The sequence below is a fragment of the Camponotus vicinus genome, unplaced genomic scaffold (genome assembly GCF_025532165.1).
Source record: "Camponotus vicinus isolate PSW18456_S1 unplaced genomic scaffold, iyCamVici1.0 SCAF_1, whole genome shotgun sequence".
In the NCBI taxonomy this organism is placed as follows: domain Eukaryota; kingdom Metazoa; phylum Arthropoda; class Insecta; order Hymenoptera; family Formicidae; genus Camponotus; species Camponotus vicinus.
This window is the reverse complement of record NW_028141945.1, coordinates 74,763-99,630: the sequence shown is the minus strand read 5'-3', so window position 1 is coordinate 99,630 and position 24,868 is coordinate 74,763. Positions and strand designations below refer to the sequence as shown.

The following is a 24,868-nucleotide window of genomic DNA, read 5'->3' as shown; positions in this document are numbered from 1 at the left end:
TCTAATCAAAACTTGAATTTCGATATATCTATAAACAACAATTATATTTTTATTTTTTAATTATGAGTAAGCAACGAGAAAGGGAAAATGAAATGGTCGAAACATTAGTGGTGTCACACACAATGAAAAGTAATATTTGGAAATTTTTCGGTTTTCCCACAACAACAAACGAGGCCGGCTATGTAAAAAATAAAATAATCTGTGTACTCTGCAATGGGCAATTTGCCTAGTCAAATATGTCTATATAATATATAATAGTCTACTTATTCGCAATAAACTTTTGAAGATATTCAATATCATGATTCAGAAAATTTACTTCTCTTTCAACTTGAAATCTCTTTCGAAACATAACAAATGATTAAAAGTATACTCGCAATTATATATCGTTTCTATCATTATCGAAGAGTAGGCTAAGGCTACGTAAAAGTTATTTTATTACATTTTTGTGAAAAAAATAAAAGTCAATTTTTTATCTTATTAGTTTTTTTTAAATATTTATTTAATATTTAATTGAAAGTTGGCAAATTAGCAATATATTTTCCAATGGAGCAATCTTCAGTTCAAGACGAGTCAATTGAAATATCAAAGGAAAGAACTATTAAAATTATTATAAAATCAATCGAAAATATTGTAAGTTGTTTCTAATTATTTTATAGTTATAAAAAAGTGTCTTATTTTTTATGGAAAATATATAGATCATGAAAGAAGAAGTTGGCGTATCTTTTGTCGTGATACATAAAGACATAATGCTGGGAGAAAGTATTCCCCTTTTTATCGATCTGGGTTTCAAGGAACCGCCGCAAGTTTACGATGTCAATTTCGCCGTTGAACTTTCATTTATAGTTGATGATCGCAATAGCATGAATTCAGTCGTATCGACGCCGATCTTAAGTAAAACATGCATTTTTATATGTATTTATTTATATGAATTGCGTAATCTATATATAATATATAGATAAAGTTTATAATATTCTTTCAGTATAAATATAATAATTTTTAAAATTATGATTAATACGTAACATTGTTATATTTTTTTATTCTTTCAAAAGTAAAGGTAATGTGCGAGACTCCAAATCAGCGCTCAACCAATTCCGTCAAGTCACATGCGGATTCAAGAGGAAAGACAACAATAACTACTCCGAAAGAAACGTCAACATCGTCAAATGTAATTGGTTTCTGCAATCTCGATATGATGCCGATATTATTAGGTAATGATTTCTATTGAAATTAGAAGAAATTAAAATAAAATATATTATTAAATATATTAATATATTATTAAAATATATTAATATATTAAAATAAAATTAAAATATATTAATATTATAACTTTATAACTTTATATGCCATCACAGGTGAAAAATCGCTCACTGAAAGATTAATAGTGCAAACAGCACATTTCTCCCTCGATGGTAATGCGATCTCGTGGCAAAATCTCCCTATAATTAATGCGATAATGATGTATGATGGTGAAGAGATATTTCCTTCGGAAGCAAAAATTAATTTCCTGAGTATAACAATAGAAAGTGTTTACAATCCACCAGTCTTCTTCACTGAAGATACAGAATACAAAGCGAGCACAATAGTATATATTGACGATGAGGTAATTAAAAAATAATTATACATCACTGGCAAAAATATTAAATACGCGAAAATATTAAAAACATATATAATAGGAAAAAAAGAAATCAAAATGTGTTAAAAATTAATCGATTTAAAAAATATATATATGTATTAAAAATATGTCAATTTTTTTCATTTTTATATCGATTATGTTAAATTGAGAAAAACACAATATTTTAGTAAAATGTTGTTCTTGCATTTCTCGTTTTTTTTAACTATAAATGATTTTACGAGTGTATGTATGTGCAAAAAAGTTTCATAAGAATTGCAATCAAGGACGAAAGAACAAACGCAATGAGGCGTATCAAAATGTAAACAGAAAAGATACGAGAGTATACGAGCGGATGATAGGCATGAATTATCGATTCTACGAATAAAATCAAGGAAACCAAAGTTTAATCTTAGATCGCATTCCAAACAAACAATGTTATCACATTCTCGCTTCCGCTCACTTCCATTTTAGATTCTAAATGTTCTAAATTCTATATGTTAATGTGCAGAAAAATAATATATAAATATCTCAATGCACAAAATTTTTTTACTGCACTTGATTGCATATAGATTAATATTATATTTCTCAACAGAAATATTCCTTTTCTTTGGCAAAATTTCAAAAATTACTTTTTATCATAGATCCCAGAAAATATAATATTCGAAGGCGGTAAATGGACAAAGTATCGCGATGTGGAAAGAACCAAACAATGGCAGAGCTTGTCGAAATTACAGAGTCGTGCCAGATTGTCGAAGTGGAAACTTAGTCGCGATTATGCAAATATAAAAAATACGCTCGACACAAAACTGGACTTACAGGTAGATTTGGAATATTTGGTATAATTTAGCAATTTAATCCAAATTAATGATAAAGTGTAGATTAATACGCAATTTACAGAAGAAAGTATGCCAAGACGAGCCTAGAATCGAGTGGAATTTTATGAGTCGTAGCATAATGTATGATGTAGGAATTGAAACAATGCAGAAACGTATTGTCAAGTATATAGTTCTTATAATCTTTTACATAAAAAACTTTAAAACACTTCACTGTTGAATATCAGAATAAATTTTATATTTGAAGATATAAGTATTGGCCATTTCAATTTATGATGACCGAGAAAAGTACGGAGAAGAATAATATTGGATCAAAGGAAGAGAGATCGATTAAATGTCAACTTTATCAGTGCTACGTTGACTTATCAGAACTTCTTTTTCCAGGAAGTAAGTGCAATATAAAAATTCATCCTCTAAATATTGATATAAAATATCTTTCGCAGCAAAAAGTACTCGTGTAATGACGCAGTTGTACACATACAATACGTCCGATATGATTGAAAAGACTGGTTTAGAAACAAATATTTTAGAGTCTTGGAATAAAGGCTTAGAACGAGAGTCAAAACAAGTTAGCTGATATACAGGGTGTCCCAGACCACCCCTTTTAAAATTAAAATAAATGGCTTTTATCAAAAATCACGAACAATTTTTAAGTAAATCGGGTACGCTCTATCAAATGGTGATATTTTCAACTTTTGATTCCGACCGGAAATACGCCATCCGGATCGGAAGTTGAATTTTTTTAGGGGAACATGGTACTTTTTATTACAGATTCAAATTGTACGTGAAAAAATAAGAAACTTTTGTATCAAACGTTTTTTCTAAAAGTGCCTCTGTCAATTTTAAAATTGACCTTGAATGTTCATCACAGTTACTTTCAAGGTCAATTTTAAGATTGACAGAGGCACTTTCAGAAAAAACGTTTGATACAAAAGTTTCTTATTTTTTCACGTACAATTCGAATCTGTAATAAAAAGTACCATGTTCCCCTAAAAAAATTCAATTTCCGATCCGGATGACGTATTTCCGGTCGGAATCAAAAGTTGAAAATATCACCATTTGATAGAGCGTACTCGATTTACTTAAAAATTGTTCGCGATTTTTGATAAAAGCCATTTATTTTCATTTTAAAGGGGGTGTACGGGTTTGGGACACCCTGTATATATATGATGCCTAAAAAATTAAAGAGAAGGAATGGAAAAAAATATATATATAACTAAAATTTTCTTTAATTTATTTTAAAGTCGATTCAGTCGGATGTGGAAATTTCGCAAAATACTCCGTTAATTTTGGAAACCGGTGAACCGGTTTTCGTTATAATCGAAGTCGAACTTTATTATCCACTTATTCCTTGCAGAGTCGAAACTGATTTCTCAAACATGTAAGTTGTCAATTATGGAATGTTTTGCAGAAATATATCATAACGAGAAATATATATCATAATATCTAATCAAAATATAATAAATTCTTATCGAATGTTTGAATTTCAATTTGACTAATTTCGATAGAATCGAGGAAATGATGACGCCGAAGGTAACAAAACCGTATTATGTTTATTCCGGCGATTTGGCGGAAGAACAATATGCAACTTGCATTCGAAAATTAGTGGAGATCATTACAGAGAGTTATAGAGTATCAAGTTTTCCGTATCATGAGGATATATTTAAAAATAATCATTTATATCAGACACATATCACTGTAAAATGTATTTTTCACGTTAGGATTTTTGCGAAGAGAAAAAGCAAGAGAAGTTGTCTGATTCGAAAAGACGAGAAAATGATTCGAATAATTTTGAAACGACAGATAAAAAGAAATATTGCTTCGTTCCTGAAGAGGTGAGATCATTGTTGATGAAAATATAAATAAAAATGATTATGTTGTACATTCGATGCAATTTTCAGGATGAGTTAACTTGCTTCACGCAATATCTATTTAAAACTGGCACTTACTTGAGTGTACGTAGCACTTTGAAAGCGAAAGTGATTTCCATGCTAGATCAGAAATTCAAAACGAGAATGAACACAGTACATTCGACTGACAGTCAGGTCCAGAAATTTATTATTTAAATATTTTATAAATAATTATATAATTATTTCATAAATAATATTTATAAATAATATTTATAAATAATATTTAAATAATATTTCATAAATAATAATTATATTTTCTATGTAAAATAATTTTATTTATTATTTTAAATTTATAATTTTGTTTATAATAAGACATTGATGCTGAAATTTATTGTGTACAATTATCGGAAACAGTTTTGCAGCTATAAAAATATTTTTTCAGTCGTAAATTCATTCATGAATTTATTTAGCAGAGGAAGATAAATTTTCTCGCAAATTATATGTAGAATTTTGTGGCATCCGTATACACGTATCTTGTTGAACGAATGCACTTGGCCATTAACAAGATCATCGAAAGTCGTCTCGTGGACGAAGAATCGCCAAAAATTGCGATATCTGAAAAATTATACTTTTATGCCGAAGAAGCTTACGAGCTGGGTCACGTTGATGATGCAAGACGACATCATCAGACTGTACGCTATTCAATCTTTTAATATCATAATATTATTATTATTATTATTATTATTATTATTATTATTATTATTATTATTATTATTATTATTATTATTATTATTATTATTATATTATTATTATTATATTATTATAAATATTATTATTTATGATCTTTCTCGTAGGCGATTGCGGCGAATAGAAACGAGCCCAGAGCATGGACAAAATACGCGACATTTCTCTTAAAAATTGGCGACACGGAACGCGCAAAGGAATGCTGTCGTGAAGCAATTCTCTTGAATAGACGCGATAAAATTGCGTATGTAAAAATACGAAAATATATACTTTAGGTTCTCAAATAAAAAGAAAAACAAGTAGACAGATTTGTATAATTTTATATAAACGAAATATAACAAATATTTCTCCTCAGCAGTTTATTGATGTACGGATTAATTCTCGCCAAAGATCAAAACTATCGAGAAGCCGAAATCTTTCTGAAAGTCGTTACCGACATTTATCCGCGATTCGTCGAAGGCTGGGTTATCCTACATTTGCTTTACATTCGCATGAATTATCACCCAGGTATAACAAATACCTATAATAATATAAAAAAGTATTTATGTTATATGAAAGATATAAAATATTTCTCTATTTTTTACAGGAATAGATCTCTCTTTACGAATAGCGGAAAAATGCATGAAAGATGATGACTCAGAAACAGAAATCTCGGCTGAAGATCCTCTTACTTGGACAACGATCCACTGTCCGCGAGATAACGTGTATATGATAACGACCATGCTTCTGTTGAAGTTACATTCTTGCGATGTAATGAATTTTTTACTTGAAAATTTATATAAAATATACAAATTGCTGTCACACTTTGTGTCTGTGCAGTTTGCTAGCATAGCCCTTATGGAAGAAATATCTCGCTCAGATAAATCCATCCATGGACTATATTATCTAGCTGTGCAACATTATTTGTTAAACCAATACGAGGATGCTTTGTCGCGTTTAAGAGAAGCCGAATCTATCTATGGACTGGTCTGTTTCATCACTTTCTTTCTTTCTCACTCTTTCATCTACTTTGTTTTCTTTAAAATATCTTTTAACCTGATTGATTTCATTTAAATTTTGCTTTTATTTAATTATGAAAAATATAAATCACTTCATAAATTTAGATCAAAGATAGAAGCACAGATAATTTTGAATAAATATACAGATTAATTAATTTAGCTATTATGTAAATATTATATAATATTTATATAACATAAATTATATATTTAAATTTCAAAAATATTTTTTTCCAGAATTACTCGATAAGCGCTTTAATGGGGCACTGTTACTTTCAAAAGGGCGATTTTGTAGAAGCCATTCGTTGCTACGAATTTTCTAACATGATGTATAATCAGCCGTACAATTTGCATCTCATACAGACAAGGTAGACTTGTTTGTCTCGATATTACGTAAGAAAGAGGAAAAGATAGAGAGAGTTATTTATAAGAACATTGTATAATATTGTTAGAATGGGATTGTATTACGAAGATACTGCTGATTACGTGCGCGCGTTAAAAAGTTTCCTTAACGCATGCGGAATTTTGCCAACGGCAGAAACATGGCTTGGTGTAGGAATTGCTTATTATGAGGTAAATTAAATAAAGACAAAATTAAAAAGAAAATTATATGCGCAAATTGTACATAAAAAAATTTAAGATTATTTTTATGTATGTATGAAACAAATCGCTTATAAAAATCATTATTAGTTGCAGCAATTTACGGAAGCCGAGGCAGCTTTATCGGAGGCGAATCAGATTGATAATCGTAACGAGACTATTTGGAGGTACTTGTGCCTATTAAACATGTCCCTGCAAGGTCACGACGAATTTGCTCAGTGTCGAAGACAGATCGCTCAGGTGAAAAGTTATTAACAATAAGAATTATTGATGTTTTCATCGCTGTTTTACGTGTGACACGTTATTGTTTCCTCGCAGGACGATACGACTTTCTCTTTAGAAAAACGGTCCCTCAAACCGCGAAATGGAAAACCGGTCATGCTCTAAATACAGCCTCGTAAAGACATATAAGCTTCCTCTCTTTAATTCGAAGATTCAGTCAGCTGTTCTATGATGACCGTGATGAGATTATTGGTGAGTCAGAGTGCAAAATATAACATCTCTCGCAACTAATGATAATAACTAAAAACAACCGGAAGATAATAATTGCATGAAAAGTTTGTAGAAATATCAAAAATAAATCGATAATGTAAGATAAAATTTTTTATATGTATAAGGCTTTATTTGTGAGAAAATTAATTTCAAAATTTGGAAAATTAATAACATATTGACATTTTCGAATTTATTAAAGCCTTTTATAAAAAAATTTTTATTTTATATTTTCAGTTTATTTTTATTTCATATAACATTTCATTATCTTCTCGACTATATTAAAGACATTTTTAATCTTCTATTCTTTTAACTGCACTTTAATTAATACTCAATAAGCGCGATGAAATATTAAGTCATATTAAACAATTAGTCAACTAATATTTTCTGTGTGCAGTGTACTCTTGTTATACTCAGTCTGCTTCAAATAGCGATGTTTACTGAGATGGTTGGTTGCGATGAATCAAGAGGAGTTATGCGACATGAGATTGGAAAAGAAGGTAATATATAATATATAATATCACAGACAGCGCGATATTATGTGTTCAAACACAAAAGTGCTTAGAATAATGCGTAGAATAATGCGAAATAATTTTTCAATGTAAGAGACTGTTATTACAGATAGAATATGTAATTGGTATTCGCTCACCGATAACGTTCAACGAATATATATAACTGCTATTCGCTTACAGATAACGACCAACGAGTAAAAATAAAAGTTTTCCGTGGTCCTATGCAAGAAAAAAATGGTGATTCCTTCGCTCCATGGGGATACTGGATTCAACAGCCCGGCGGATAATTTAATCGTTTATTTCTGTTGTTAATTGTTTTTATTTTTCCATATTGATTTAGCGACAAAGTTTCTATCTTCGATGTCTATTTTTTGAGCGATATATATACGTCAAAAAATGAATTAATACAAGACACTTTAATTTTCTTTTCTCCATATACGAGCAATTGTTAAAAACATTTATAAAAAAAAAGATTATTACGTTACATCGCAATAATTAGTTTTTACGATTAATTACTCTTCGAGTTATTTTTTGAGTCAAGCTTCGGAGACAGGAATACTGAATAGGAACGTGTAAAAAATATAGAGATAATAAAGGATATGAGAAAAAAAGAAATATTTCTGATTACATATTCATTTATATCATCATTTTAGCATGTACATTACTTGTAAAATACAATGCTGTCGGTATTCTCTGAAATATATATGCTTTTACTTTTTATATTGTGGATGATTCGGATTCAGCTGATTGCCATGATTATCAAGATCAGCTTTTGTTCCTGTCCCTTTGTAGCCTGCCTGATGTCCAGGCCCAGTTGGGGTGTGAGTAGGGTTGCATTGGTTAGTGCGATTTCCCTGGTTTGAATCCATCTAGAAAAGACAAAACAAATTAAATTTTATTGAATCACATATGTAAATCTTTAATTTATAGATAAAAAAATATCAAAGATTACAGAAAAGAGGACAAGTAAAAATAGATTAAGTATGATTAATTAAAATATCACAGAAAAAATATGTAAAAACTTTATACATTGTTTTATTTTAAACAGTGTGGACTCATTTTTTATTTAATATTTATTATTTAAGAGATATATTATAGTTATCACAGATTTTTCCATGGCAAATATTGGATAAGATATTAATATTGAATAAAATATACTGCACTACACAAAATTAAAATGAATAAAATTGTAAGCTATAACTAACAGAAAAAGAGCGAAATTAAGTATATTTTAATATAAAAAAATATTTTGTATTTTTCTCCATATTAACACTTCTTATTAAATTCCTAGCTATTGCATTATAATATTTCAAATTGTTAATATTCGAAATGACGCACTTTTTAAATCACGGATTTTCTAATAAATTTTTAATAAATAATAAATTATTCTTTTAGCAAACATTTCACAATAAAATATTATTTTATATACTATCATAATTTTATATATTGCTCTGTTACTATTACTTTTTTATATTAATTACTTTTAAACTTGTAAGTATAAAATTATTAATTTTTTGAAATGTAGAAACAATTTATTATGTAGAAGCTAAAAATATATTAATAAAGCAAATGACTTACTTTATAAGCAAATAACTTGCTTGCTGGATAAAGTCACAAGGTTACACAAAGACTTTAGTAAATTCTGGTTGACAGTCAAGACCACGTTCTATATGCAGCAGAATTGCAGTGGGATTATAACGCAATATGTGTCCGTCGCGATATTTATACTCTCTGCTATAGATTGTGGGGGAGGTTGTAGGGGATTTCCTGGAAACAGATTGTAGTTAATACTAAAAGGGGCTTCCCCTCAAAACGAAGCAAGTGACGGAGTTGAGCGTATCTTCAAATAGGCTGACGTCGTCAATTGTGCACGTCGCCAATTTACCAGGGAATCTTTTTATTGGTTGGTCTAGTGTGAGTTGTCCAATTCATTGCAAGTGCATCGTAACGTAGTCAAAGGAGCTGGACGTCTTCAAACGAAGTAATGATAATGTTGGCCGACCTGTAATACCAAACTGCATATGCAACGTACACATGTACTTATATAATTCATACTGTCGTTGTCCGATATACGACATCCAATAGAAAAGTTCATTTTATAGGGACAAAAATATTATATTGATTATGATCTTTTTCTAGATTGAATATCAAACTATTTCAATATGAATTTTCTATTATGCTCAACATAGAATTGATTTACTCAAATCTAACGTGATTAAACTTGGATTAACCGAATTAATTATTTAATTAATTAATTAACTTACAGGGCGACCAACATAAAAATTTTCAATGACACAATTTTCATATCTAACATAAGAAAAATTTTGAGATTCTGTTGTTGGTCATTCTGCAGGTTAATCAACGATTAAATTAATCGGAGCTCAATCGAAGTGGCCGTCTTTGACTACAAAAGGTAAATTGCTGTATTTTTTTCAAAAAAAAAAATTACTGATTAATAGCTAAAAGTATAATTTACATATACATGATAGATATAGCATTCTAATCAAATTATCATTTTTATAAGGCTACAAATATAATGTGTCGTTGCTGCATACATGCCACGAGCATATCGTTTGCGAAGAGGATTGCATATCTACAGGCGTTTGTAATTTCTCAACATTTGTCTTGTAAGTTAAATATTAGCAGAATTTCAAAAAATATATATTAAAAAAAAATTTAATTACTCTATAAATAATTTTATATAGAATTTAATTTTATATAAAACATTAAAAAAAAAAGATAGTTAAATTTTAAAAGTATATTCTTCTACTTATCTTAAGGATGGAAAAACGGAAACATTATTGGAAATATCATATAAACACTTCTTTTGATTTTATAAATTCGTACAATAGATAATACAATAGATTATAGCTAATATAGATTTAAAATAACTTTTTTTTTCCATTTTTGTGAATTAATAAATATAACTGCAAATCTTAATTAATCTTAATTAAAAAAGACTACACATTAATAAATATATACACTTTTTTATAATGCATTATAATATTTCCAATAATAAAATATATATTCTCAGACATTCTATTTCAATTACTCTACAATTTTTTATATTATATAATTTAATTTTCGAATAATTATATTGTCCCTGAATAATTATATCTTCTGACGTTTCAGGAATCAATCATCGATGAATTCCTCCTAAATTCAAAATGTCGAAATTCAAACATCACAGATGTACACAGACGTATACGCGCGCTTAAATAACGGTTCGTACGCATCTGTCCCCCATCCATACTCGGGGTACAATAGGGGTCGTACAAGGACCCCTTTGCGCTTCTACAAGACGCGCGGCTGGGATCATCGTCGTCGAATGCGTACGTGTATTGCTCGTAGACAATGAGGAGAAATACCGGCCGTGACCAACGCTCTCGTTGCTGGAATAACGATAAAGCGACGAGCCATTACACTACTACTACCTCTTCATTAGCGACTTCAGTATTTCCTACTATCGATAGCCTCGATCTTGGTCAATTAACGAAGAACGCGAAGCTCGTAAACGAGGCTTTTCCTTGGCAGGTCGTTCACCGTTGCAATGTATTGTGCGTCTATCACGCACAACAATTCGCGATTTATGTATGTACGTCTTTTTCCAGTAGCGTAAATATCACTGTTTGTCTTCGGTAAAGTCGCAGTGAAATCAAAGTAAAGGGCATTTAAACTTTCCCTTATGAAAGTTTAAATGCCCTCTTCTTTCAGAGCCTTTTAAATCTCAGCATCAATGTCCTCAACTAAAGGATCGATTTAAATTTCAGCATCAATATTTTTTACTAAATAAAAATCATAAAAAATGTTAATTACTCTACTCTCCATGAAAATTTCTTTACATTCTTTAAATTCCTTTAAAGTTTAATGCGCGGATACGTCCAATCAACAATGATTCATCAACTTTCACGCATGACGCATTACCACAGGCGTATTTTTTACTAAATAAAAATTATAAAAAATGTTAATTACTCTACTCTCCATGAAAATTTCTTTACATTCTTTAAATTCCTTTAAAGTTTAATGCGCGGATACGTCCAATTCATTAACAATGATTCATCAACTCTCACGCATGACGCATTACCACAGGCGTTTTATGCGCAGATGTCCCGAGCGGCGCGTGCCTTCGCACTGCACCCGGAAAGAATGGTAGCATAGTCGTTTTCGAGGGGGTCGGACCCCCGTTCGATCGCGCACGCATCAGGGTAACGATAGAGTCACGCACCTGGCCCTTAAAAACACCATTGGCGTGATTTCGTGACATCTTCTTCCACCTACAAACTAGTTGAAGAAGGACCGATCCTTTTTTTGGACCTTTTTTCGATCGCTACGCCATTGTCGGACCGTCTTCGAGGAGACAAGACTTGTCGCCTTTAACAAGTAAAATAAAAAGTGTCTTCCTGCGTTTCTTATTGTGCCTAGGCTTGATTGTCAGAAGCTATTGTCATCATGGAAGTGCGGCAAATGGGTTATTGAAAGTGAATTTTAAGCAACTTGTCTTGTTATCTTTAAACTCACTTTGTAGAGAGTATCACAAATTTTTTCTTTGAAAATTGTCGAGAGATTAAATCTTTTGTTAAATTCTTATATTTATCATAAACTTCTATTTCTCTTTTTTCTATTTTCTATTTTTATATATTGATATTTATTATTAATTTCAATGTTTTAAGTTAATAATCAAAATGTATGATCGAGAAATGTTCCTGCATTTCATGTATGCACACTTGCTGGCTTATATATATATATATATATTTATTATTATTAATTGATTTTGTTAATTAATTGACATTCCGCTCGAATTGATTCGACCATTTTCTTTTTTCTTTTATAATTTCTAATTATCGAATTTTTCGTTACTGAACTTTAATCAACCACGTAAAATTAAGTTATAACACAGTCATTATAAAGAGAAATAAAAGACACTAGTTTTATTATAATCAGAAAATATTAAAATTATATAAATATTTCAATCATTCTGTGATATCATTTATAAAAAAAATTGCCTTCAGATGTAAGATCCTTTTGTATATCGGAGCACGGATTAAGCTATCGAACACAGAAAAAAAAATAAGTGTCAAATCAAAACTTATATACTTAAACTAATGCGTTCATTGTTTCGTATATACGCAACAATTTATAATCTTCTTAGGAGAATTTAATAATTTTAAATTTCAACAATATTATAGTCTTATGTCAATATTGTAATTGTCATCTCAAGAATATATAATTATTTAATTCTACTTTAAGAAAATTATAATCTTTTATTTAAAAATGTTATTTTCTATCTAACATTGTTTCTTTTCCATTCAAGAAAATTAAATCTTAAATCATAAGAATATATTTTTCTCGATTGAACTATATAAAATGGCTTCATTCAAGTAAGCAATTATTCAAGCAATTATATTTTTCTTTAATTAACGCGATATAATCTCATTTCAAGATTTCTATGTTAAAATTAAAGATATTTGCAAAACAAGAATGTCCTTTTTTCTATGAAGCTAAATTAAAGGTCTTCCGACGTACGTCGCATCCCATGAAAGAGGACGCGCGCCTCGTTACGATTTGACGGTTACGCATGGACATGCACATGGTGTGTGTGTGTGTGCGTGAGATGAGGGGAAAGGCAGCCCCCGTGCAAGCTGCCCCCATGGAGTCGACAAAAAGGGAGGAGGAGCGCCGCTGCGTTTTCACACGACTTGGCTTTTGGGGCGGGGAGAGGTACGCGAGGAGAGACCGAGTCGCGCGCGCGACAAGGAAGTCGGAGTCGGAAGTCGAGCCCGAGAGTCAGTCAATTGTGGAGCATTAACGCGCTTAGGTCAATCGCGCCGCTAATCGTACTCGTGCATTTGTACTCGTGAAAATCTCAATCGCAGCTAATTCTAACTGAAAAAACTCCAAACAATTTCGGAGTCTTCATGATTTTCGTCTATTTAATTAAACTGAAATACACTTATCTTGATCTATTAAAACCTGAATAGAGGATTAGCCGTTCTTAATAGAACTTTTGCCAAGTTTGTGGTCAAAGATCAGGATCTACCGAAAAAGAAGAGTACGTATCGCGTGTGAGGTTCACCACTAAGCAGCAGACCTATGGGGGTTGCGACGGACACCATACGGTTCTCCAAGCAGCCACGCGACCACCAGCCGTGGGAGGGTCGTTTCGCTCCGCTGAGTCGTGAAAACACCCCGTTGGAGTAACATAGCGTTGCATCCTGGGTCGCATTACTTTGAGGTCCCGCAGACGTTTATCGGACTTCCTCGTTCGTCCACGACGCGCCCTGCGGGTATAATAAAATAAAGTGAAGAAATTTATGACAAGAGATTAAATATTTTGCAAAATAAAAAATTGTACTCTTTTCCTTCGTTTCGGTTTATTGCGCGAGTGTTTTGCAATCCATTGAATGAAGTAAATAGTGAAAACATGAGTGCGTTTAAGAGATATCAGAGTAAAGTGTTCTGGGAGCAAATGGCTTCGCATGACCTGGAGAACGATCGTTTTATAGAACGAAACGAACCTTTACATTGCTCTTTTAACGAACGTCTTCGTGAAAAAGAGAACGAAGAAGAAGAGGAAGAGGATTCTACCAATAAATCGGAAAATGACACGATCGATGGTGCGAATATTACCGCGATACGTGTCTGCAATGATAGTGAAGAGAATTCAAAACAAGACGTGCGTCAAATTTCGTTGACAGGCGAAGAAAGTATTGTACATTGCAGGTACGTAGAATAATAAATCTATCATAATAATTGTCATAAAAATTAACAATTTAAAAAATACCACTCTTTAAAAATAAAAAAATATACATCTTGTTATTTTAAAAATATTAACTGTTTAAGAATACGTAAAAATAAATAATCTAAAATGAAAAAAAGATTAATAAAAATTAGTTAAAAGGCTACAAGGACCAACGCAATGGTGGAAATATGCAAAAAATAATAAAACGGTTATTACAATAAAATAACCATATGAAAATGTTTATTTAATTTGAACATGACAAACGCCGCGTTTCAATCCAATTCGGATCCTTTTCAATGTCGACTAACAAAGTGAATAATAAACATTAAGATAAGATTAAAATTAACGGTCATAGGAGAAATGTAAATAAGTTTCGGAACAACGCAAAGTCAAAAAATCGGAAGCAAATATATGTACAATAACGGAAAATTTAAACCGTCAATCACAAAAAAGGAAAGAACGCATCGCATTAACGTATCGCCACAGAAAACCCGAAAGCTCGTACCGCATACCACCAGTATACCGTTAAAAACGAGATGATCCTCTCCAAAAAAACCGGAAGGAAAACCCACATACAGGTCCATGACCATTTCCAAAAGAAAAAACAGTCAACGATGCATAAATCGATGACCAGTTGGAAACTTGATGGTCCAAATATGTGCGAGTAAAAGCTTAAAAAACTGACACTCTAAAAAAGAAAAACAAGACAGAGCAATAATTTAACAAACAATCCGGAAACTACTTAAGAGAATCCTTCATATAAAGCAACAGTAAAGTTGATGCTTCATATGTGGGGCAAACTAAAAGGAAGTTACTGACCAGAATTAAAGAACATCGTTCTGATATTAATAAATCTTCTGGTTCTCTCTCAGTTGTGTCTCTTCATAGATTGAACGGACATGAGTTTGATTGGGAGAATGTTTCCATTTTGGAGGAGGAACCTAGATATAAAAAGAGGCTAATTGCTGAGATGTTACATATCTCTGGTCAGAACCATGGCCTTAACATTCAGAGCGATACCGAATTCTTGGATAAGATGTATTTGCCCATTATAAAAAAATGTTCGCAGTGATTATTTGAAATTTTTCCTTCTGTGACGTTTTGTTCCTCTCCTTCCTTTCCCTTCTCTCTCTCTTCCCCCCCCCCTTTTTTGATGTTTCGCGTTCTGTGCTATATGTGATCCCCATGTGCCTCAGTTCGGCTCTGTTGATTGGAACGTTAAGTTGTGCTTAACTTGCTCTCCCTTTGTGTTCGATTTTTTGATTTGAGATCACTTTCAAATTTAGAGACCGGTATGTAATTTTATTATATTAACTTTACTGTTGCTTTATATGAAGGATTCTCTTAAGTAGTTTCCGGATTGTTTGTTAAATTATTGCTCTGTCTTGTTTTTCTTTTTTAGAGTGTCAGTTTTTTAAGCTTTTACTCGCACATATTTGGACCATCAAGTTTCCAACTGGTCATCGATTTATGCATCGTTGACTGTTTTTTCTTTTGGAAATGGTCATGGACCTGTATGTGGGTTTTCCTTCCGGTTTTTTTGGAGAGGATCATCTCGTTTTTAACGGTATACTGGTGGTATGCGGTACGAGCTTTCGGGTTTTCTGTGGCGATACGTTAATGCGATGCGTTCTTTCCTTTTTTGTGATTGACGGTTTAAATTTTCCGTTATTGTACATATATTTGCTTCCGATTTTTTGACTTTGCGTTGTTCCGAAACTTATTTACATTTCTCCTATGACCGTTAATTTTAATCTTATCTTAATGTTTATTATTCACTTTGTTAGTCGACATTGAAAAGGATCCGAATTGGATTGAAACGCGGCGTTTGTCATGTTCAAATTAAATAAACATTTTCATATGGTTATTTTATTGTAATAACCGTTTTATTATTTTTTGCATATTTCCACCATTGCGTTGGTCCTTGTAGCCTTTTAACTAATTTTTATTGATTTTATCTAACGGACCTTTATTTCATTATAATAAAAAAAGATTATATTGGTAAAATAGAGAAATATATTAAATTGTGTCTCTTTATATTATATTTATATTAAATGAAGAATAAATATTTTAAATTTTCAATATTGCAGGATGGCGGAAATGGATGGACAAGAGGAGCGCAAAATTGCCACTGGAAACAGATCATGTAGTCCTTTGAGCCAAGATCTCAGAAGTCAAGATTCTGGATTCTCCGATTCCGAAAGATCAGACTGCTCGGAAGCATCTGAAAATATAACTCCACGACGAAAGTCGAGAAGAAGAATGAGGCAACGTAGGATGCAATCAATGGGGATTGCTTCGCCATGGCTAGAAGATGGATCTCCGTCGATGCCGAAGCACACGTCCACGCCAAAGCATTCCAGGACATTCGTGAAGAATCGTTTCAAGCAATCGCGGAGACAAAGGTAAGGAATATGAACCATTTATCTAATTGTGAATGAAGAAGAAATATATTAATGTCTCATTGATGGAAAATTTAAAGTAACAGACGAGAGTCCATCGCGTAAGTCACAGATATTTAATTGTTCCGTTTCATAATTTTACACGTTGCCGAATCGGAAATATAAGAACAATCGATCCTGATTCAGCGCGTGTTTGAAATTCCACGGAAAAAGCTGCGCCATCGATATGACCACGTTAATGTTTACCTTCGAAATTGTGTCACACCTTGCAATCGAAGAATTTTTGTGAGAAACATGGTGATAAGATTGGAGAAGTGAACCAATCGATAGGAATGCGACACATCAATTATTATTTTCTTGTCTGCGTTTCTAAAATAATAAAATATATAAATGTATAACACACGTAGATCGTTTCGTAAGCGATGACACACGCTTGAGAATCGTTTCCTCTTCTTCTCACCAATCATAATATCTGAGAGATGCGTCAGAGGTTTGAGATAATCATTCGAGAGCATCAGGTGATTATCAGTCCTTGAATTATAAAGACACTTCGGCTTATCGTTGGGCCATTGTATGCACATCGCGCCCTTTCGTACGCAGAAATATCCGATCTTTTATGGTATAACGAGAGATGCTTTCAAACCTCGCTGTACGACTCTCGATATGGATAAATGAATGAAATACACGCGCAATCTCGGCTTCCCTCTTTCCTGCAGACAGAGTGATTATTTATCAGATCGCATATCGCTGTCGCGATTTGATTAGAGCACTGGCGACCGGCTATGCTAATAACGCAATCATGTAAATCGTGCCGGAAACGCACACACAAGGTTGAACTTGCAATATCTCGAGTATAACGATATACAAGTGGGGATAATTATAAAGAAAAAAAAGTACTTGACTTTCTAATTGAATTCATGAAATACATTTTTTATACCTTTGCGCTTATCTTATAATTCTCTGAGATAAAAATTAATTTATAATTTCATATTCTGTATCCTGCATCTCTGTCTCCCATAAAAGATGAAGTCAAGTTCTATCGCGAATTACATGTAGCGCGAAAAGCACATGACGTTTTGATTTCTAATGTTTCCCCGGGTGTTGAGCTCGCGTTACGAAATCAGGATCTGAACCTAACGACTCGATACCCTCGTGCAGACGCATTTTTCCGTTAGTCACCGTGTTCCATTCGTGCCGTACGTGACTCAACGCAACAACGTGCCGCGCGAGAAGAATACGTAAATGAATGAGCGCGCCAGAGGCTGACTCGGGTAACCGGCGAGGTCGAAGTCAACCGTGCAGCTCCTTCAACGGCGCGCGACAGCAAATCTACGAAGAATTCAGCTTTATAATACGGTGCAGGTGGACGCATTACAATACAACAACGCGAGATTAGTCATCGCGTGCAGTCGTGCTCTCGAGGAGAGCTCGGTGCGATTAGTCAGCTGTCGCATTCCACTAAATCGCCTCCGGCTGTCGTTTCCGGAAAAAAAGCGATTGGTGACAGATTCCGAGTATATTGCATTCTGATGCGAGAGTCTTGCGAGAGTAGCAGAATGATAGCAGCCGTGACATGATGATCGAGGCGAAGCCTATGTCGAATCATTATGGCTCGTTTAAGGTAACGTAATTCTGGGACGACGAAACAGATATTTGAAAAAGAGATATCTTTTAAATAATGTTTTGAGAATAAAATGTCTATATATTTCTTTTTACAAAAACTTACCAACAATATTCTTTTTTTCCAGAGTCAACGAGGAGCAGAGCGATGCGTCAAAGGTATCCGTTTCATTGGAGGACGAATGTCTGGGCGATTTTCTGTACGCGTCCGAACCGCCGGAAGATAGTATTCAGTTGTCTTTAGTAGCGAGATCGCGGACGATTGGTACAGATACTGCGGCGGATGTGATCGCTGCTGGCAGGGAGGTGTTGAATTCCAGGAATTATCGTCAATCGTCGTCCTTGAGAGTGTGGTTGACCGATCTTGCTATGGAAACCGAAAATGAATGCGGCAGTACACTGCAGAGCAAGAATTTGCCGCGAAGCCGGATGGCGTTTTCCGGCGGGATTCACGCGCGAGATCTCAAGATGTTGTCTTCCGCAGCTACTGCCGCTGCGAGCAAACTTCTAGTCACCGCGGAACGTTTCGAGCAACATTATCGAAGCATCGTCGAGTGAGTGCGGTTTCTTTAATTCTTCGTATTATATCGGAAGACGCACTGATATAAAATCAAACGCACTATAAAGAGATAAGAAATAAAATCGTTCATATCATATTATATAAGAATAATAGAATTCTTTGTATAAGTATAATTAATAATCAATTTTATATTACGTTAATTATTACCAGGAAGATAATACAGCTGGAAGGCGGCAAATTCGAAATGGAGCTGCTTCGTAGCATAGAGGAGGCCGCTTTCTCGGTCCTCTCCCAGTTAGGGGCTCCTCCCCCTCGCAGGATTCAGCAGGGTAGTCTGAAGAGCATACTAGCGCAGTTGCAAAGTATGAAGACGTGCGTCGATGATACAATTGATACGCGTTTGGATTTCTACATCGAGGTTGGTTGTATTATATTTTTGTGGCTTACATTTATCGAAATGGTAACCGTAAATTAATTGTATATAAATAATTTTTATAGAAAATAGTTCGTGGTCTTGAGGAGACTCCGCGGCAAGATGACAGCGTGGCTAGAGGAGCTTTAGCGGCTCTGACAGCTTTAGGATTATCGGATCCTCGCGCGGGAAGCAGCATAGCCCGATGTTCCGGTATAAAGGCTCTCCTGACGTGTCTTATAAGCACCGGTCGAGCACCTTCAAACGATTTTGTTGCTATCACATTACGCGCTCTGGCCAGCATATGCAATTCTACGACGGCGATCGAGCACTTTGCTCGAGACGGCGGTCCCGAGATTCTGACTGATCTCCTGAACCTAGAATCCTCTTCCGAGAGGGAAAAGACTGAAGCTACCGCCTTAGTGGTGCAGATCACGGCACCGTGGACCGATGCGCAGGGTTTGCCATGTCTCGAGCCTTTCGCGAATTTCTTAATTCCGGCTCTAAATCGACTAATTGAGAGCACCGATTGCGCTCAAACATTGCTGCTGGCCGCCGCGGCATTAAATCACTTGTCAAAGTCGAAACTGTGTGCGGGGATCATATTGCAACAGGATAGTGTGAGGAAGCTCTTGCGAAGCGTGAAGAAATCCGTTGGCGATAACGTTTGGTTGATGGAGCAAGTCGCCGCGCTAATCGGCGAGTTGGCGCGCGTTCCCGAGGGTCTGTCGCATTTGGTTGGGGTACGAGCCTCCGTGGCGCTGGTCTCCTTTCTCCGTATGAGACCACCGGGTTTGGAGGACACATACCGAAGGCTGGAGATCACCGCGGCGGCCGCGCTGACCAGGCTTTGTGTGGAACCGGAGATTGCGAGGCAAGTTGTTGCAGTTGGTGGCGGAGATTGTCTGACAGGACAATGTAGGGTCAATAATTTCCAAGCAGAAGAGGAGGAGATGCAACAGATCGGAACAGGTTTCTTAAAATACACTAGGTCGTTGAGACGAGCGTGTAAGAAGGCCGCAAAGCAAATCGGGATCGCGAAGGCTAAGGATCACAGCACACTGAACTGAGGAAAAGGTCTGGAAAAAGGAACACTTATTATAACAAAAGGATTCATACAATTTAAAATAATTGCGAGATATAACATAAGATAATAAAGAAGTCTGTACATATATTTTACACATTTTGTAATCGCGATCTCTATGTAGTTATATTTTATATTATAGGAATAATATGTAGGAAGCAAGTATTTTTGTTAAATATGTACAAATATATTTTATTCTATGCAATTCGTATATCGCAAGGATAAGTATAATGTAAAAATATAGAGCTTTATCATTATCACATGATAAATGTGCCATAATATACGTATATACATGTACGAAATACATTAATGAAAACTGTATGAAAAAATATTAACCATATTTTATTGTCATTGATGTTATATTCTATCATTTTGAAGCTGATTCTTATGAAAAATGTCTACAGTAGTCTCCAAGCATGGTCTTAATTCTAAATCACACGAACCAAGAACAAATTTGCCCTCTGGCGCTTTAAAATAGTCTAATCCACGTCCGATTTTTATTACCCATCCATTACTCAATCTGTGAAATAAAATAAAGGATTATTGATAAAAAAACAGGAGCAAAATTTTTTCAATATAATAATTATATTGTCAGGCTTACGTAATTTGTCTGTCGTGCAATGTTTCAGAAAAAGAGAAATCAAAAGAGATCTTGCGAGAAGCTAAATTTTCCTTCAACTCGGCCAATCTAGCAATTTGATTAGATTCCTCTGCCTCATAAGTAGTAAGCAAGGATATCCTTGACAGTGCACAGCACTTTTGAACAGCCAGTTCACATAATCTAACCAGGTTCTGACACTGTAGATGAAAGACTGCAATTAGTGTAATAATTTCTTAAATTAATCTATAGGATGTTAAGAAAAGATGATACAAAATTTTGCAGGCTTACTAAATTGAATAAAATGTTTAGTCAAAAATGAATAAAAAAATTCAGCCATGTAAAAAAAGTTGTATTTTTATTTTATTAAAGATGCATTTTTGATACTCTATACAATTTTTGTTTTTTTATTGGATCCTGAATAATTTCTTTTAAAGAAACTTGTAATTAAAATTGTAATTAAAGTTTAAATGACAGCTGTAAATAGATAACTTACATTATCAAATTTGCTATTTATTTTGACAGAATTGATTTGCAAAAATATATTGATTAAACATATATTTTTAAATTCAATTCAGCAAAAGCTATAAACTTGCAAACTGTCTTAAACTACTTAAAATACACTATCTTAAGATATTTTATAATACAAATAGGATGCAAGAAATACAGAATATAAACATACCTGATGAAAGGCTCGTATATACGGATCCTCGATGTTGATATAAGTGACAGTACCATCCAAGAATCTGCCAAAAACACTCGCATAGCCATGCCCTGTTGATCCATTTTCGATCTTAGTCAATTCCCTGTATATGCCAGCTGATTTCCTCACAGTAATTAGTTTTTTCACCTTCTCGGCTCTGTCCAGATATTCCTTGGCTTTGGATGTGAGGTACTCAATCTTGTAGGCTTCCTTTGACTCTGCATCGTTTTATTATTGATTCTTGAAATTCTTAATGAAGGATAGTAATATTAACGCTAATAGCATTTTTAACGTAAGAGATTTTGCGCGAGAGAGAGAGAAAGAAAGAGAGAACAGATAACTGTTTGTGGGATTGTCAATAATTTGTATTACTGCCAACAATTGTTGATAATAATACGATTGTTGGCAACAACAATATGATCAATCATATTAATTATCATCATACTAACATGATTAATCAATATGATTGTATAATCACTTGATTATCTGAGCAAAAATATCGTTTAAATCATACCTTTTACAGCATTGAGAAGTATTTGTACACCTTCCTGATACAAAACCAACGCCATTGTGAACTGTTCCTTCGTATCCATCTCCACCGCTCGCTTCAGGACCGAGACCGCCGCCGATTCCATCATTCTTCTGTCAGGTAATCTTCTTCTAAAAGACAATTAAACCTTCTCCCACGACGCGTAATTTGTTGTTTCCCTAATCTCTACTGATTACTATCTTTATACGCACAGTAACACGAATGAACATATATGTAGCGTGGAGCGATACCTTCTTTGTTACGATTCTCGAGACGAGCGAATAAAGACACCTGACGTTTAATGACAGCTCCACGCGATTAGACGCGCATTGTTTAGCAGACGCCTTTGGCACTTTTATCTCGCTTCGTGCGTGTCTCTCCTCCTCTTCCTCGCGTTCAAATTTCAAATGTATCGAGAAATCGCCCGCGATTGCTCGGGGAATCGTACTGTCCGAACATGGCGTTGCACCATGAATATATATGGAATGCGAGGGATTTTAACCTAGCTAGATAATCGGGAATCGTCACGAGAGATTTTCTCTTAGAAAATTGTTTCGAGTGATCAACAACACACATTTTTATCATACACTATCATACGAATAACACAACTATTTATTAAATATCACAAAACTTTTAATAAACTGTGTCTCACTCAACTATGTCTGTATGCGACGTAATTCTCCTCGAGTCCGCCAAATCTTCCACATGTAGTACATCCCTGGTTAAGGCCATCACACATAAAATTCCATAAGCACGTAGACGTAAGCGTAAGGAAATCGACCAATCGCGGTCGAGTTTTGACCACGGTCTTACATACAGGTCTGGAAACTCCGGTGGTGGGGGAGGTCTCACTTAGGTCCATATTCTGAATCCTCTTTTATTGATAAAAGTGCCTTTAAAAGTGGCTTATAAGCCTTCTGATTGGCTGTAAGCCACTTTTAGAGGCACTTTTATTGATAAAAGAGGATTCAGAATATGGACCTTAGTGTGTCCGTTTTTCGGGAGTTCACGGCTTGCCTGCTAGGTTCGCTGCGATCTAGAAGTTGCATTTTAGACGTATGTTAGAGAGAGAACGACTACTGCCGTCTATCTCTGTCTCTCTCGCTCGCATTGCGACTTCTAGATCGAAAAACGGACACACTTAAGGTGAAAGCACATAAAATTGCATAGGCGCATAACCATAAGCATAAAGAAATTGGTTGGTCCACAAATATATGCATAAGAAAATGAACCAATCAATTTTCTTATGCTTATGGTTATGTGCTCCTGCAATTTTATGTGCTTTCACCTTAAGTGAGACCTCCCCCACCACTAAAAAAGGCCTGAGTTTCCAGACCTGTATGTAAAGCCGACCGCACACGGTACGATTTTTCGTACTGGATTTGATAAGATTTAGTAAAATACTAAAAATGCACCAATCAGCATTTCTAATATTTTACTAAATCTTATCAAATCCAGTACGAAAAATTGTACCGTGTGCCGTAGGCTTAAGACCGTGGTTTTGACCCCTTGGAGTGGCTAATACTTGACCGTGATTGGTCGATTTCCTTAGGGCCTGAGCAGAATGGCTGCCTTATAATTTTAAGACTATGTTTTATGCCTTAGGTCTTTGTCTTAGGTAACGCACAATACTGTGTGTTATGTCTCGAGTCTTATGTATACGCGAACGTTTATTTTTTACAAACGTTCGCGTATACATAAGACTCGGGACATAACACACAGTACTGTGCGTTACCTAAGACAAAGACCTAAGGCATAAAACATAGTCTTAAAATCTTAAGGCAGCCATTCTGCTCAGGCCCTTACGCTTACGTCTTAGGGCCTGAGCAGAATGGCTGCCTTATAATTTTAAGACTATGTTTTATGCCTTAAGTCTTTGTCTTAGGTAACGCACAATACTGTGTGTTATGTCTCGAGTCTTATGTATACGCGAACGTTTATTTCTTACAAACGTTCGCGTATACATAAGACTCGAGACATAACACACAGTATTGTGCGTTACCTAAGACAAAGACCTAAGGCATAAAACATAGTCTTAAAATTATAAGGCAGCCATTCTGCTCAGGCCCTTACGTGCTTATGGAATTTTATGTGTGATGGCCATTAGCCGCCACTACTGTCGCGCATGCACGAAAAACCGGCCCCGCATGCCAACACTGTGGGGGAACTGCTGACTACGGACTTGGAAAAATCCCAGCATTCGCTGTGTATCGTGTGTTTTTAACTGACACGAAAGGCTAAGGCTAATATTACATTTATCGTACGACAAATTTTTTAAGCACATTGATTGGCTGCGGGATAGAAAATTTCTAAAGATTCAAAACATTATTATCCCGCAGCCAATCAATGTGCTTAAAAAATTTGTCGTACGACAAATATAATATCGGCCTTTGGCTGACAAATATAATATTAGCCAAAGGCCGATATTATATTTGTCGTACGACAAATTTTTTAAGCACAATGATTGGCTACGAGATAGAAAACTTCTAAAGATTCAAAAATTATTATCCCGCAGGCAATCAATGTGCTTAAAAAATTTGTCGTACGACAAATGTAATATTAGCCAAAGATTGCGTTTCGCTGCCGCGATAGCACGTGACTGACCGTTATCAATAGGCGGGAATTT

The 24,868-nt window shown here is 34.3% G+C and overlaps 3 protein-coding genes and 2 long non-coding RNA genes across 12 annotated transcripts; 2 read left to right on the top strand and 3 right to left on the bottom strand.

Moving 5' to 3' along the window:
• Nucleotides 1-405: 405 nt before the first annotated feature.
• Nucleotides 406-8,250, top strand: LOC145967267 (cilia- and flagella-associated protein 70). Of its 2 annotated transcripts, XM_083091988.1 has the most exons (23): nucleotides 408-630; nucleotides 696-891; nucleotides 1,050-1,208; nucleotides 1,353-1,600; nucleotides 2,254-2,430; nucleotides 2,510-2,610; nucleotides 2,693-2,832; nucleotides 2,889-3,013; nucleotides 3,690-3,826; nucleotides 3,954-4,077; nucleotides 4,167-4,280; nucleotides 4,347-4,490; nucleotides 4,802-4,987; nucleotides 5,150-5,283; nucleotides 5,398-5,546; nucleotides 5,626-5,789; nucleotides 5,859-6,005; nucleotides 6,272-6,402; nucleotides 6,487-6,607; nucleotides 6,725-6,874; nucleotides 6,953-7,108; nucleotides 7,521-7,623; nucleotides 7,816-8,250. In XM_083091988.1, the coding sequence occupies exons 1-21, from the start codon at nucleotides 544-546 to the stop codon at nucleotides 7,019-7,021; spliced, it is 3,003 nt and encodes a 1,000-aa protein (XP_082948114.1). In that variant the 5' UTR covers nucleotides 408-543; the 3' UTR covers nucleotides 7,022-7,108; nucleotides 7,521-7,623; nucleotides 7,816-8,250. The 2 variants fall into 2 exon arrangements, with proteins under 2 accessions (XP_082948125.1, XP_082948114.1); XM_083091999.1 differs by lacking the exon at nucleotides 5,859-6,005 and having other exon boundaries at nucleotides 406-630.
• A 2,352-nt stretch (nucleotides 8,251-10,602) lies between these two features.
• LOC145967321 (uncharacterized) lies at nucleotides 10,603-18,962 on the bottom strand. The gene is made up of 2 exons (XR_014437340.1): nucleotides 18,503-18,962; nucleotides 10,603-13,913 (listed from the first exon to the last, which is right to left on the bottom strand). It is a non-coding gene; the product is annotated as an uncharacterized LOC145967321 (long non-coding RNA).
• Nucleotides 11,672-20,967, top strand: Insc (INSC spindle orientation adaptor protein). 7 transcript variants are annotated; one of them, XM_083092019.1, is made up of 6 exons: nucleotides 11,672-12,015; nucleotides 13,145-14,355; nucleotides 16,465-16,779; nucleotides 18,525-18,950; nucleotides 19,127-19,334; nucleotides 19,415-20,967. In XM_083092019.1, the coding sequence occupies exons 2-6, from the start codon at nucleotides 14,057-14,059 to the stop codon at nucleotides 20,396-20,398; spliced, it is 2,232 nt and encodes a 743-aa protein (XP_082948145.1). In that variant the 5' UTR covers nucleotides 11,672-12,015; nucleotides 13,145-14,056; the 3' UTR covers nucleotides 20,399-20,967. The 7 variants fall into 7 exon arrangements, with proteins under 7 accessions (XP_082948145.1, XP_082948139.1, XP_082948154.1 ...); XM_083092013.1 differs by having other exon boundaries at nucleotides 13,134-14,355; XM_083092037.1 differs by lacking the exons at nucleotides 11,672-12,015; nucleotides 13,145-14,355 and adding exons at nucleotides 15,173-15,666; nucleotides 15,777-15,952.
• LOC145967326 (uncharacterized) lies at nucleotides 16,343-18,295 on the bottom strand. The gene is made up of 3 exons (XR_014437344.1): nucleotides 17,714-18,295; nucleotides 17,237-17,486; nucleotides 16,343-17,145 (listed from the first exon to the last, which is right to left on the bottom strand). It is a non-coding gene; the product is annotated as an uncharacterized LOC145967326 (long non-coding RNA).
• On the bottom strand, nucleotides 20,734-22,961 carry LOC145967316 (MIT domain-containing protein 1-like). Its single transcript, XM_083092102.1, has 4 exons — nucleotides 22,228-22,961; nucleotides 21,693-21,931; nucleotides 21,014-21,210; nucleotides 20,734-20,932 (listed from the first exon to the last, which is right to left on the bottom strand). The coding sequence occupies exons 1-4, from the start codon at nucleotides 22,349-22,351 to the stop codon at nucleotides 20,770-20,772; spliced, it is 723 nt and encodes a 240-aa protein (XP_082948228.1). The 5' UTR covers nucleotides 22,352-22,961; the 3' UTR covers nucleotides 20,734-20,769.
• Between the last annotated feature and the right edge of the window lie 1,907 nt (nucleotides 22,962-24,868).

Bases quoted from the DNA above. Each gene is read 5' to 3' on its own strand.
- LOC145967267 (XM_083091988.1), top strand. From the start codon at position 544: ATGGAGCAATCTTCAGTTCAAGACGAGTCAATTGAAATATCAAAGGAA. The intron at 892-1,049 runs GTAAAACATGCA...TTCTTTCAAAAG, and splicing joins CGTATCGACGCCGATCTTAA to TAAAGGTAATGTGCGAGACT. The intron at 5,790-5,858 runs GTAATGAATTTT...GTGTCTGTGCAG, and splicing joins TGAAGTTACATTCTTGCGAT to TTTGCTAGCATAGCCCTTAT.
- Insc (XM_083092019.1), top strand. From the start codon at position 14,057: ATGAGTGCGTTTAAGAGATATCAGAGTAAAGTGTTCTGGGAGCAAATG. The intron at 16,780-18,524 runs GTAAGGAATATG...CTTTTTTTCCAG, and splicing joins AAGCAATCGCGGAGACAAAG to AGTCAACGAGGAGCAGAGCG. The intron at 19,335-19,414 runs GTTGGTTGTATT...TAATTTTTATAG, and splicing joins GTTTGGATTTCTACATCGAG to AAAATAGTTCGTGGTCTTGA.
- LOC145967316 (XM_083092102.1), bottom strand. From the start codon at position 22,351: ATGATGGAATCGGCGGCGGTCTCGGTCCTGAAGCGAGCGGTGGAGATG. The intron at 21,932-22,227 runs GTATGATTTAAA...AAAACGATGCAG, and splicing joins ACTTCTCAATGCTGTAAAAG to AGTCAAAGGAAGCCTACAAG. The intron at 21,211-21,692 runs GTATGTTTATAT...TTTCATCTACAG, and splicing joins ATATACGAGCCTTTCATCAG to TGTCAGAACCTGGTTAGATT.